General features: G+C 45.3%; 1 protein-coding gene across 3 annotated transcripts in view; it reads right to left on the bottom strand.

The window, feature by feature from the left end:
• LOC137634457 (dual oxidase-like) overlaps positions 1–15,000 on the bottom strand; it is a 182,919-nt gene that overhangs the window by 161,382 nt on the left and 6,537 nt on the right. For all 3 annotated transcript variants that reach the window (XM_068366859.1, XM_068366860.1, XM_068366861.1), the window contains exons 3-4: positions 6,848–6,951; positions 226–384 (exon numbers count right to left, since the gene is read on the bottom strand). In XM_068366859.1, coding sequence (XP_068222960.1) covers positions 226–384; positions 6,848–6,951 — 263 coding nt within the window. The remainder of the gene's footprint in view (positions 1–225; positions 385–6,847; positions 6,952–15,000) is intronic.

Raw genomic sequence — 15,000 nt, 5'->3', positions numbered from 1 at the left:
CCATTACTTTATATAATATGGAGCTAATACCTGAAACTTGAGTATAATGATCACAAACATTTTCACATAGGTAATAATTTAAAAAGAGCCAAGTGCTTAGATTTCTGAGATGATACAGTACCCACCTCGGATATAAACAACAAAAATGTAATTATACATGCTAAAGTACATGTGAAGATTTGCTAATATTAGACAAATAATAAACCAAAGATTATTTCAATTTACCAAAATAAACAGAAAATGCAGTTCTTGCAGCCTTAGAGTAAAGACCGTTAGAACCACTCATCAGACGTTGGCTGGCTACCAGAGGGTTCACTTTCCTATCAGCAGGCTGATAAACTCCATCACTATAAGCCGTAGGAAGCAACCTTTGCAGAGGTGTATCTATAAAAATGATATTTTAATTATAAAATAAATTTTTGAATATACTTACCCGGTGAATATATAGCTGCAACTCTGTTGCTCGACAGACAAACTCTACTGAAAAAACTTGCCAGCGATCGCTACACAGGTTGCGGGTGTGCCCAACAGCGCCATCTGTTGACCAGATACCCAGCTCTTATGTAAACAAAGACTCAATTTTCTCCTCGTCCCACTGCGTCTCTATTGGGGAGGAAGGGAGGGTCATTTAATTTATATATTCACCGGGTAAGTATATTCAAAAATTTATTTTATAATTAAAATATCATTTTTAAATATTTAACTTAGCCGGTGAATATATAGCTGATTCACACCCAGGATGGTGGGTAGAGACCAGTAATATATGTTTACATTTTATGAGCTAAGAGTTTTTTATTTCATTTTAGAAGTTATCAAAATAACAAAAACAAAATAAATAGGTACCTGGTAAGGAAGTCGACTTGAACAATTACTCTGCCTTTTAAGTACGTCTTCCTTACGGAGCCTCGCGATCCTCTTAGGATGCTGATCGACCCCTAGGAGCTGAAGTATCAAGGGTTGCAACCCATACAACAGGACCTCATCAAACCCCTAATCTAGGCGCTCTCAAGAAATGACTTTGACCACCCGCCAAATCAACCAGGATGCGAAAGGCTTCTTAGCCTTCCGGACAACCCATAAAAAACAACATTTCAAGAGACAGATTAAAAGGATATGGAATTAGGGAATTGTAGTGGTTGAGCCCTCACCCACTACTGCACTCGCTGCTACGAATGGTACCAGTGTGTAGCAGTTCTCGTAAAGAGACTGGACATCTTTCGAGTAAAATGACGCGAACACTGACTTGCTTCTCCAATAGGTTGCGTCCATTATACTTTGCAGAGATATATTTTGCTTAAAGGCCACGGAAGTTGTTACAGCTCTAACTTCGTGCGTCTTCACCTTAAGCAAAGTTCGGTCTTCCTCACTCAGATGTGAATGAGCTTCTCGTATTAACAATCTGATAAAGACTGACCAAGCATTCTTTGACATAGGCAAGGATGGTTTCTTAACTGAACACCATAAAGCTTCAGATTGGCCTCGTAAAGGTTTAGTACGCTTTAAATAGAACTTAAGAGCTCTAACAGGGCATAAGACTCTTTCTAGTTCATTGCCTACGATCTCCGATAAGCTGGGAATATCGAAAGATTTAGGCCAAGGCCGAGAAGGCAGCTCATTTTTGGCTAGAAAACCAAGTTGCAGCGAACAAGTGGCTTTTTCCGACGAAAATCCGATGTTCTTGCTGAAGGCATGAATCTCACTGACTCTTTTAGCCGAGGCTAAGCATACCAGGAAAAGAGTCTTAAGAGTGAGATCTTTCAGGGTGGCTGATTGTAACGGCTCCAACCTGTCTGACATGAGGAATCTTAGTACCACGTCTAAATTCCATCCAGGGGTAGCCAAACGACGCTCCTTGGTGGTCTCAAAAGACTTAAGGAGGTCTTGCAGATCTTTATGTTTGGAAAGATCTAAGCCTCTATGCCGGAAGACCGATGCCAACATGCTTCTGTAGCCCTTGATAGCTGAAAGGGATCGTCCTTTTCTCAGGTATAAGAGAAAATCAGCTATTTGAGCTACAGAGGTACTGGTCGAGGATACAGAAACTGACTTGCACCAGTCTCGGAAGACTTCCCACTTCGATTGGTAGACTCTAATGGAAGACGCTCTCCTTGTTCTAGCAATCGCACTGGCTGCCTCCTTCGAAAAGCCTCTAGCTCTCGAGAGTCTTTCGATAGTCTGAAGGCAGTCAGACGAAGAGCGTGGAGGCTTTGGAGTACCTTCTTTACGTGTGGCTGACGTAGAAGGTCTACCCTTAGAGGAAGACTTCTGGGAACGTCTACTAACCATCGAAGTATCTCGGTGAACCATTCTCTCGCGGGCCAGAGGGAAGCAACTAACGTCAACCTTGTCCCTTCGTGAGAGGCGAACTTCTGCAGTACCTTGTTGACAATCTTGAACGGTGGGAATGCGTAGAGATCCAGATGTGACCAATCTAGGAGGAAAGCATCTATATGTATTGCTGCTGGGTCCGGGACTGGAGAGCAATAGATTGGAAGCCTCTTGGTCAGCGAGGTTGCAAAGAGATCTATGGATGGTTTACCCCAAGTGGCCCAAAGTCTCTTGCACACATCCTTGTGGAGGGTCCATTCGGTTGGAATTACTTGCCCTTTCCGACTGAGATAATCTGCTATGACGTTCAAGTCGCCTTGGATGAACCTCGTTACTAGGGAGATGTCTTGACCTTTTGACCAGATGAGCAGGTCCCTTGCGATCTCGTACAACGTCAGTGAGTGGGTACCTCCTTGTTTGGAGATGTACGCCAAGGCCGTGGTGTTGTCCGAGTTTACTTCCACCACTTTGCCTCGAAGGAGAGACTTGAAGCTTTTCAAGGCCAGATGTACTGCCAACAGCTCCTTGCAGTTGATATGCATGCTCCTCTGACTCGAGTTCCACAGTCCTGAGCATTCCCGACCGTCTAGTGTCGCGCCCCAGCCCACGTCCGATGCGTCCGAGAAGAGAACGTGGTTGGGAGTCTGAACAGCCAGGGGAAGACCCTCTCTTAGGTTGATATTGTCCTTCCACCAAGTCAGACAAGACTTTATCTTTTCAGAAATCGGGATCGAGACCGCTCCTAGCGTCTTGTCCTTTTTCCAGTGAAAAGCTAGATGGTATTGAAGAGGACGGAGGTGTAGTCTTCCTAGTGACACAAAATGTTCCACGGATGACAGCGTCCCTACCAGACTCATCCACAGCCTGACTGAGCAGCGTTCCTTCTTCAGCATCTTCTGGATGGATAGCAGGGCTTGATCTATTCTGGGGGCTGATCGTCTTGTTGTTCAGCAACGTCCTCATCAGAGGGTTCCTCATCCGAAAACTGATGAGGAAACGGCAACGAAGTGGGCAACGTCTGGCTCGCTGAGTCCGGTCGCACTGGTGCATGCGTGACGGAGCCGGACGCAACATCATGGAACTGCTGCACAGTCTGTGAACTGTTAACAACCATGGGTGCGCGAGGAAGCACAGCGTCCACCCGAGACTGTCTAGACCGTCTGGGTTGTGCAGTCAACACCATACCGGGTTGCTGAGGTTGACGCACTGCGTCAAAACAAGTCACCTCTGCTGGTTGTTGAACGTCCTGAACGTCAAAAACCACCTCCGAGCGTCGCTTAACGTCAACGTGCGGCTGGCAACCCACACTGGGTCGCATCGGTGGAGGAACCACCTCAACTGGCAGACGCGAGAAGGTTACCTCAGCGTCAACAGGACCCACAACCGACCGGTTGGAAGGTTGTTGGCCAGAAGGTTCGGCAGCAACCTTCTCCGCATTAAAGTCCTCTATCAAGGACGCAAGCTTGGACTGCATGTCTTGCAGCAAAGCCCATTTAGGGTCTACGGGAGCAGGTGCGGCCAACAGACGGGGTTAGCGACTGAGGCGGGTACCGCTTTCCATCCCTGAAAGCCTTGTTTATGCATGACATAATTGTACAGCAAAACTTCAAAGGCTCGAAAACAGCTGTGAAGTTGACCTGTAAAAAACTTGGAGCGTCTCCTGGCCAGGCGCCAGGGAGAGTCTACGAGATTTGAGAAGTCTATCTGGGCAGAGGCATGAACTCCCAAGCCGAGAACTTCTCTCGTGTCATATCAGACTCTCGCTCTATAAGCCAGTTTAAAAGAAGGGAAAGCAAAGGCTGTATCCCCCAAACTCCTCCTGGTGATAAACCAGTCGCCTAGCCAACGTAAAGCTCTCTAGGAGAGCGAGAGAGCACTAGCTTAAAAACAACGGCTTCGAAGTAGCTAGGCCTAGTGTAAGCTCTGACGTTAAGGCGAACGAGGAGCAGCAGTTACAAAAAGATCCGGACAAAGATCCTTAAAAAAAAATCATCATGATTTAATTAAAGTCCATAGAGGGCTAAGCAGCTTTAGGCTCCTCTCCATCTGACAGAGTCCTCAAGGGAATATCAGTAGGAGGGGGAACAGCAACTTCCTCATCTACAGAAACCTTGTCCGATAAAAGCTGAGTCTCAAGCAAGGGAGAGACCTACCGTGGTGGCAATGCTTTACAAGCAGAGTCCACACACACTGGTGCATTAGTAGCGGACCAGGACGCAACGTCATGTAACTGCTTGACCGTCTGTGAACTGTCAACAACTGAACTGTCAACCACAACAGGTGCGTGAGGACGCACAGCGTCCACTCGAGACTGCTTTGACTGCCTAGACTGAGCAGTCAAAACAACTCTAGAATGCGGAGGTTGACGCACAGCGTCAAAACAAGTCAACTCCGATTGTTAGCGAACGTCTTGAACGTCAACAGGAGCATCAGCAAGTGGCCTAACGTCCAAATGCGGCTGAAAATCCACACGAGACCGCATCGAGTGTGGTTCTAAACAACCTGACTGACGTGACTTAGCTACGCCAACGTCAACAGGAAGCACAAAGGAACGTTAGGTTGGCTGAAAGCCAGGATATCGATGAGATAAACGGCTAGACTCAACGGACTAATCGGCAGAATAGTCTTCCATAGGGGAGGCAAGCATATTCTGCATGTCTTGCCATACAACCCATTAAGGATCAACGGAAATGGTTGTGGTAAGAGACGAGGGTAACGTCTGTGACCGCAACACTTTGCCAACAAAAAGACTCTCGGAGTCTGTGTTACGCTTTTGTTAGGCGGCGAGCAGTTATCCGATGAATGCATAGGGTCAGAGCTGTCCTAATGGCTGTAACCAGGACGCTGGACCTGTCCTGAAAGGACTGACTTTCGCTTAAGGGCTTCGAAACCTTGTGACAGGTTTCTTATGCGAAAAGCCTTCGGATGACGAGGAGAAAAAAACGTCTCTCTCGTCTTATGGTAGGGGAGATCTTGGTAAGATACACCCGATACCATAGAGGGAAACGTCTGTTCGTTGATCAAGGCCTCTCGAACCCATAAGTCGTTCGACATTACTTCTCCCCTGTTTGGGAGCTTGCAAGAGGTCCCGGACTAGGTGAACGACAGGCACGAACAGACGAACCCTCGGACGCAACACTGTAACACTTTGCGCAATATCACTTTATCACTTCGATTTTCTGTTTTGCACTTATTTCACTGAAATCGAAACTTTTACTGATTTCTACCTGAAGCACGCAATTCTACCCTTATCAAAAGGTAGTAATTGCGAAATCAGTCGTATAATGCATACCTGCACTGCGAAAGCTCAAACCAGAATATAGTACTTCACCAAATATGATGGGAAAAACTCCAGGTTTCAACAGCGAGTAAAGTACGTCTTGTCGACACGTCGACAGAGAGAAAATTGAGTCTTTGTTTACATAAGAGCTGGGTATCTGGTCGACAGATGGCGCTGTTGGGCACACCCGTAACCTGTGTAGCGATCGCTGGCGAGTTTTTTCCGTAGAGTTTGTCTGTCGAGCAACAGAGTTGCAGCTATATATTCACCGGCTAAGTTAAATATTTAAAAATACAACATTAATAACTTCTTTAAATTTGTTTTGCTTTTCTATAAAGGAGTGGAGTTACTCTGGAATTCTCCTGACTATTGTATAAATAATCAGCATTTTCTTCAATACTGATAGGAACTATTTTCTTCCGTGGGAGATATGAGCTTCCTTGCAATAATAAATATTAATAATAGCGAATTCAGGGTATAATTTTGATAATTACCTATAAAACAACATAACTCATTCTCACTCTTGTTGGATATAGTACCAAAAAACCACAAACTTCCTTCAGAACTAAGTTAGGTTGTAAGAACTATCATCATACAATGCTGTAAATCATATTATAAAAGGTATCTGGCTCTAAAAATATTTAAAAGCACTTTAATTTTTGTAATGTTACAAAACTGCACAATACAAGGCAAAATATTGTGCATACCAATGAAGCAATAACTTTATCGGCATGTTCTTTTTACAGTAACCGAGTACCTGACTTCTAGTCTTCACTCTTCTCATTTGTCCTTTAAAGGTGTCTTTTAAAAAGTTTCCAAAAGTAAGTTTATGGCTTGAGGTTAAAGTAAGTCTCATCGATAACTTTTTCATCTAAAAAGGGCATGAAACTATTAGATCAATCTTCAAAACCGCCTATCAAATTAGTATATAATCTTTTACACTCAGCATTTTCTTAAAATTGCACAAGAGCTAGAGGTGACGCTTCATTTTAGAGAGAGGAAAAATTGAAAATATTTTTGTTTTTTTAATGGAATGAAGTCCAAATAAATAAAGGGTAAAGGTTGCTCGCCCCATACTTTTCTTGACCTCAGAAGATGCTGGTATAAATCTGCAGACGAGAAAGGGCTGGTTGGTGGTAAGAAGGGAGCAATTTTTAAACCTACTAGATGCGAGCTAAATGCTGCAAGACAGCCAAACTCCTCCTTTAAGATGATTGCAATCTAATAAAAATAACTCACCCACGGCACCAAGGCTTGGCACTGCCAGGTTGTTATACCATCCATCAAATCCTTCATATTCAACATGGCGGTCTGTTGGAAGTTCTGTACAGTCTCTGCTGTACCTAATGAAAGAGATGAAATAATAGCAAAATCCTTATTAATACACAAGAGGTTTGCGTTTGCTTTTCATGATCATGACTTAGAAGCAAGTGCAAAAGAACATCAACTATCCTCACACCAGTGTTCAATCAAAGAATTTGTTAATGTATAATTTAAGTGTCACTCACATTTCCTAATCATTTGACTTCAGACATTTTTTTGTGTTACCCAACTACTTTTCCTATTTTCCCTTGAGATATACCATTTGGCTGAAGATGATCCCTTTTACAATCTTTCAATACTTTCAGTTGCCTTCAAGAAAGAATTGTGACACTATGTCATATCTAAACATTGGCTGCACCAGGTTACCACAATCGTTTCTACAACAACACTGCTAATCCCCTCTAGATGTTAAGTTTGTTAATCATTCTAACATATCTTCCATTCCATATATCCTGCATCCTTCTGGCCTTCCATTTTCTACCCTGATTCCTGAACCATATACAGCTTTCATTTCCATTCACTCCTTGCATTTCACTACTCTTCTTAAATTAGTATGAACCCTCCATTCACCTTTGCTTAACAGTATGCAATAGTGTTGTATTTTCACAGTCCTCTCTTTTTCAACTGTTCTATTCTTTTGCCCATGTTTGTATGATCTATTCATACCTTTAGCCTACTTCCATAAAGTAGAGCAAGCTCAATTATGGCTCCAAATATACTACCTTTTCTGCTTGCATAAACAACCACCTTTCATTTTTTAACATTGGCAGATCCTATTAGTATCTGTTTCACTTACTCCCTCTTACAACCATCATCCCTCACGTTTGGTTACAAATATGTACGAAGATAAACCAACTTCTCACTGCTTTCATTTCTTTGATGATGTTAACCCTTATAACTAGGATACTAGTTACATTTATTTCTAACTCTCCCCTAAACAAACATTTTCAAAATATTTCCCCCACTATCAGTAGCTTCTCTTTATCATCACCAACTAGCCTTCTTGGTTGTTCTACAAAATGATATTTTAATTATAAAATAAATTTTTGAATATACTTACCCGGTGAATATATAATAGCTGCAACTCTGTTGTTCGACAGACACATACATAAAAAACTCGCGAGCGATCGCTATGCAGGTTGCGGGTGTGCCCACCAGCGCCAACTGTCGGCCAGATACCACTCTCGGATGTAAACAAAACCTTCAATTTCTTCTCATCCCACTGCGTCTCTATTGGGGAGGAAGGGAGGGTAGTTTAATTTATATATTCACCGGGTAAGTATATTCAAAAATTTATTTTATAATTAAAATATCATTTTTAAATATTTAACTTAGCCGGTGAATATATAATAGCTGATTCACACCCAAGGAGGTGGGTAGAGACCAGAGTTAAATATGTTTACATCGTATAAGCTAAGAGTTTTTTCATTTTGACAGTTATCAATATAACAAAACCAAAATAAATAGGTACCTGGTAAGGAAGTCGACTTAGACGATTACTCTGCCTTGTAAGTACGTCTTCCTTACGGAGCCCAGCGATCCTCTTAGGATGCTGACAGACTCCCAGGAGCTGAAGTATCAAGGGCTGCAACCCATACAACAGGACCTCATCAAACCCCTAATCTGGGCGCTCTCAAGAAATGACTTTGACCACCCGCCAAATCAACCAGGATGCGAAAGGCTTCTTAGCCTTCCGGACAACCCATAAAAACAACATTAAAAAACATTTCAAGAGACAGATTAAAAGGATATGGAATTAGGGAATTGTAGTGGTTGAGCCCTCACCCACTACTGCACTCGCTGCTACGAATGGTCCCAGTGTGTAGCAGTTCTCGTAAAGAGTCTGGACATCTTTCAAGTAAAATGACGCGAACACTGACTTGCTTCTCCAATAGGTTGCGTCCATTATACTTTGCAGAGATCTATTTTGCTTAAAGGCCACGGAAGTTGCTACAGCTCTAACCTCGTGCGTCTTAACCTTAAGCAAAGATCGGTCTTCCTCACTCAAGTGTGAATGAGCTTCTCGTATTTACAATCTGATAAAATATGACAAAGCATTCTTTGACATAGGCAAGGATGGTTTCTTAACCGAACACCATAACGCTTCAGATTGGCCTCGTAAAGGTTTAGTACGAGTTAAGTAGAACTTAAGAGCTCTAACAGGGCATAATACTCTTTCTAGTTCATTGCCTACGATCTCCGATAAGCTAGGAATATCGAAAGATTTGGGCCAAGGACGAGAAGGTAGCTCATTCTTGGCTAGGAAACCAAGCTGCAGAGAACAAGTAGCTTTTTCTGACGAAAACCCGATGTTCTTGCTGAAGGCATGAAGCTCACTGACTCTTTTAGCCGAGGCCAAGCATACCAGGAAAAGAGTCTTAAGAGTGAGATCTTTCAGGGAGGCTGAATGTAAAGGCTCAAACCTGTCTGACATGAGGAATCTTAGGACCACGTCTAAATTCCACCCAGGTGTAGCCAAACGACGTTCCTTAGAGGTCTCAAAAGACTTAAGGAGGTCTTGCAGATCTTTATTGTTGGAAAGATCTAAGCCTCTATGCCGGAAGACCGAGGCCAACATGCTTCTGTAGCCCTTGATCGTAGGAGCTGAAAGGGAGCGAACTTTTCTCAGGTATAAGAGAAAATCAGCTATTTGGGCTACAGAGGTACTGGACGAGGATACGGAAACTGACTTGCACCAGTCTCGGAAGACTTCCCACTTCGATTGGTAAACTCTAATGGTAGACGCTCTCCTCGCTCTAGCAATCGCACTGGCTGCCTCCTTCGAAAAGCCTCTAGCTCTCGAGAGTCTTTCGATAGTCTGAAGGCAGTCAGACGAAGAGCGTGGAGGCTTTGGTGTACCTTCTTTACGTGTGGCTGACGTAGAAGGTCTACTCTTAGAGGAAGACTTCTGGGAACGTCTACCAGCCATCGAAGTACCTCGGTGAACCATTCTCTCGCGGGCCAGAGGGGAGCAACTAACGTCAACCTTGTCCCTTCGTGAGAGGCGAATTTCTGCAGTACCTTGTTGACAATCTTGAATGGTGGGAATGCGTAAAGATCTAGGTGTGACCAATCTAGGAGGAAGGCATCTATATGTATTGCTGCTGGGTCTGGGACTGGAGAGCAATAGATTGGAAGCCTCTTGGTCAGCGAGGTTGCAAAGAGATCTATGGTGGGTTGACCCCAAGCCGCCCAAAGTCTCTTGCACACATCCTTGTGGAGGGTCCATTCGGTTGGAATTACTTGACCTTTCCGACTGAGACAATCCGCTAGGACGTTCAAGTCGCCCTGGATGAACCTCGTTACTAGGGAGATGCCTCGATCTTTTGACCAGATGAGCAGGTCCCTTGCGATCTCGTACAGAGTCAATGAGTGGGTACCTCCCTGTTTGGAAATGTACGCCAAGGCCGTGGTGTTGTCCGAGTTGACCTCCACCACCTTGCCTCGAAGGAGATTCTCGAAGCTTATCAAGGCCAGATGAACCGCCAAAAGCTCCTTGCTGTTGATATGCATGCTCCTCTGACTCGAGTTCCACAGACCTGAGCATTCCCGACCGTCCAGCGTCGCGCCCCAGCCCAAGTCCGATGCGTCCGAGAAGAGAACGTGGTTGGGTTTCTGAACTGCCAGGGGAAGACCCTCTCGTAGGCTGATATTGTCCTTCCACCAAGTCAGACAAGTCTTTATCTTTTCGGAAATCGGGATCGAGACCGCCTCTAGCGTCTTGTCCTTTTTCCAGTGAAAAGCCAGATGGAATTGTAGAGGTCGGAGGTGTAGCCTTCCTAGCGAGACAAATTGCTCCAGGGATGACAGCGTTCCTACCAGACTCATCCAAAGCCTGACTGAGCAGCGTTCTTTCTTCAACATCTTCTGGATGACGAGCAGGGCTTGATCTATTCTGGGGGCCGACGGAAAAGCCCAAAAAACTTGACTGTGAATCTCCATCCCTAAATACAGAATAGTTTGGGATGGGACCAGCTGTGACTTTTCCAAGTTGACTAGGAGTCCCAATTCCTTGGTCAGACCTAGAGTCCAATTGAGATCCTTCAGACAGCGATGACTGGAAGAGGCTCTGAGAAGCCAGTCGTCCAAATAAAGGGAGGCTCGGATGTCCGATAAATGGAGGAATTTTGCCACATTCCTCATAAGCCTCGTAAACACGAGAGGAGCTGTGCTTAGGCCAAAGCACAGGGCCCGAAACTGGTACACCACATCGTCGAAGACGAATCTCAGAAAAGGTTGGGAGTCTGAGTGAATGGGGATGTGGAAGTAAGCGTCCCTTAGGTCTAGAGACCATCCAGTCTCCCTTTCTGACCGCTGCTAGGACTGACTTTGTGGTCTCCATGGTAAACTTCGTCTTTGTGACAAAGACATTCAGAGCACTGACGTCTAGCACCGGTCTCCAACCTCCTGTCTTCTTTGATACTAGGAAGAGACGGTTGTAAAACCCCGGTGATTGAAGGTCCGAGACTTTGACCACCGCTCCCTTCTCTAGCAAAAGAGACACTTCCAGTTTCAGGGCTTGTCTCTTTTCTTCCTCTCGGTACCTGGGAGAGAGATCGATGGGGGACGTCGCTAGAGGAGGTCTGCGTACAAAAGGGATTTTGTACCCCTCTCTGAGCAACCTCACAGATTGTTGATCTGCGCCTCTCTTCTCCCAGGCTTGCCAGAAGTTCTTGAGTCTGGCACCTACTGCTGTCTGAAGTTGCGGGCAGTCAGACTCTGCCCTTAGAGGACTTGGATCCTTTCCTCTTTCCTCTCTTCCCTTCGGCACGAGCACCTCCCCTACTGGAGGCTCTGCCACGAAAGGGCGGGATAAACCTGGATGCTGGAGTGTCTATCCTAGGTCTAGCAGACAAGGCAGGCAAATGGGGAGCTTTGCGAGCCGAGGACGCAACTAAATCGTGGGTGTCCTTCTGCACTAAAGACAAGGCAATTTCCTTAACCAAGACTTCAGGAAACAAGCACTTAGACAAGGGCGCAAAGAGTAGCTCAGATCTTTGGCATGGCGTCACTCCTGCTGACAGAAAAGAGCACAGAGACTCTCGTTTCTTAAGGACTCCGGACGTGAATGAAGCGGCAAGCTCGTTGGACCCATCGCGGACGGCCTTGTCCATGCAGGACATAATGAGTAAGGAAACATCCCTATCGGCAGATGAGATTTTCCTACTCAGGGCTCCCAAACACCAGTCCAGGAAGTTAAAGACTTCAAACGCCCTAAATATGCCTTTAAGAAGGTGGTCCAGGTCCGAGGGTGACCAACTAATCTTCGAGCGTCTCATGGCAAGGCGGCGGGGAGAGTCTACAAGACTTGAGAAGTCGCCCTGGGCAGAGGCAGGAACTCCCAAGCCGAGAACTTCTCCCGTGGCATACCAGACGCTCGATCTAGACGAGAGTTTAGATGGGGGGAAGGCAAATGCCGTCTTCCCTAAACTCCTCTTGGTCTCTAACCAATCGCCTAATAGCCGTAAAGCTCTCTTGGATGAGCGAGAGAGAACGAGTTTCGTAAAGGCAGGCATGGTAGCAGGAACGCCTAAGACAAACTCGGACGGCGGCGAACGAGGAGCCACAGAAATAAAGTGATCAGGGAACAACTCTTTAAAAACAACCATGACTTTTCTAAAGTCCAAGGATGGTTGAACTGCTTTAGGCTCATCTAATTCTGAAGGCTGATCCTCAGGCTGTGGTTCAGCAACGTCCTCATCTGACAGTTCCTCATCCGATAACTGATGAGAAAACGGCAAAGGTGTAGGCAACGTTTGACTCGCAGAGTCCGGTCGCACTGGTGCATACGTGACGGAGCCGGACGCAGCGTCCTGGAACTGCTGAACAGTCTGGGAACTGTCAACAACAACAGGTGCGCGAGGACGCACAGCGTCCACCCGAGACTGTTTAGACCGTCTGGGTTGAGCAGTCAACACCATACCGGGTTGCGGAGGTTGACGCACCGGGTCAAAACAAGTCAACTCTGATGGTTGATGAACGTCCTGAACGTCACCAATCGCATCAGTGCGTTGCCTAACGTCAACGTGCGGCTGGAAATCCACACTGGGTCGCATCGGTGGAGGTACCACCCCAAATGGTTGACGCGAGAAAGCTACATCCACGTCAACAGGACGCACAACAGAACGCTTGGATGGCTGATGGCCAGTAGGTTCAACGGAAACCTTCTCAGCGTTGTAGTCCTCCATCAAGGACGCAAGCTTAGACTGCATGTCTTGCAGTAACACCCATTTAGGGTCTACGGAAGTAGGTGCGGTAACAGACGGGGTTAGCGAATGAGACGGCACAACTTTGCCTCTCTTAGGCGGCGAGCAGTCATCAGATGACGGCAACGGGTCCGAACTGTCCCAGTGGCTACATCCGGGACGTTGGACTTGTCCTGAAGGGACCGACTTACGTTTTAAAGGTCTAGAGACCTTGGTCCAAGGTTTCTTACGTGAAACACCTTCGGACGACGAGGTAAAAATGGGCTCTCTCGTCTTATGGTAGGGGCGATCTTGACGAGATACGCCTGATACCAAAGAGGGAACGTCTGTTCGCTGATCAAGGCCTCTCGAACCCATAAGTCGTACGACATTGCTTCTCCCCTGGGCTTGGGAGCTTGCAAGAGGTCCCGGACTAGGTGGACGACAGGCACGAACCGAAGGACCCCTTGGTCGCAACACTGTTCACAACACTTTGCGTAACACTAGGCACTTTGACACTTTCCGCCGTGGCACTTTGGCACTTGAGTTCCTTCACGTCCGCCATGAGTTGATTCCGGTCACTTGCTAAAGCCTCAACTATCTCCCCCAAGGCATGAATAGCACGCATCATGTCTTGCATAGACGGTTCCTGAGTGCTAGGAGGGGGGTTAGGAACAACCACTACAGGGGAAGGAATAGGTTCAGGGGCATGTGGAGAGGAAAAATCTACAGACCTAGAAGAACTTCTCCTTACCCTATCTCTCTCTAGTCTGCGTGTATATTTATCAAATTCGATCCAATCGAATTCCGAAAGGCCCACGCATTCCTCACACCGATCTCCCAATTGACAGGTTTTACCCCGACAATTGGAACAAACAGTGTGAGGGTCGAGAGAAGCCTTTGGAAGACGCCTCTTACAGTCCCTAGCATTACACTTTCGAAACTTGGGAACTTGAGAAGGGTCAGCCATTTTGAATTAGTCAAGGGAAAATTCCAAAAAACGATCTAAGTCATCAACAATTAATCCGATTCAAAAAAGAGTTCAAGGATTTATTTGAAGAAAAACACCTGTACTGCGAAAGCTCAAACCAAATTAAAGTACTTCACCAAATATGATGGGAAAAACTCAAGGTTCTACAGCGAGTAAAAGTACGTCTTGTCGACACGTCGACAGAGAAGAAATTGAAGGTTTTGTTTACATCCGAGAGTGGTATCTGGCCGACAGTTGGCGCTGGTGGGCACACCCGCAACCTGCATAGCGATCGCTCGCGAGTTTTTTATGTATGTGTCTGTCAAGCAACAGAGTTGCAGCTATTATATATTCACCGGCTAAGTTAAATATTCAAAATGTAGACTTATATGCTTAACAAGGAATCTTTTATAGCTCAATTAATGAAATATTCACTTATGGAACCATATAATCCTGACCACAGACATACATCTAAAGTATAAAAAACCATTCCTTCTCCTAGCTAAATACATAAAAACAAAAATTGGTATAATTAGGAAAATTTTTAAGTGCTTTAGACAAATTATCTTCTAGAGAAAACAATTTGATATCACATTAAGTCAATTCTATCTTAAGACATTTTAAAGGTCAAGTAAGCTATAACTCAAAGAGTGCCTGAACATATCCTTCAGCAACAGCGCACAATGACACAGATAAGAAAGAGTTAGTTTTGATAACACAGCTTTACAACACAGTAGATTGAGTGATCTAATATTATTATTTCTGGGCTCCGACCTGTGCCGCCCAGTGAAATACTCCTAGAGCACTATTTCTAAGGAATATAACTGCTATATATTACCAGAGAAAAAAAGCATAGGAATGCCAGGTTGAACCCAGCTCGCTCACCTATATAAGGTGTCGGTATAAAATACTGG

The sequence above is a fragment of the Palaemon carinicauda genome, chromosome 44, assembly GCF_036898095.1.
Source record: "Palaemon carinicauda isolate YSFRI2023 chromosome 44, ASM3689809v2, whole genome shotgun sequence".
Lineage (NCBI taxonomy): Eukaryota > Metazoa > Arthropoda > Malacostraca > Decapoda > Palaemonidae > Palaemon > Palaemon carinicauda.
The sequence above is the reverse complement of the archived record's forward strand: the minus strand, read 5'-3'. Positions and strand labels throughout refer to the sequence as shown.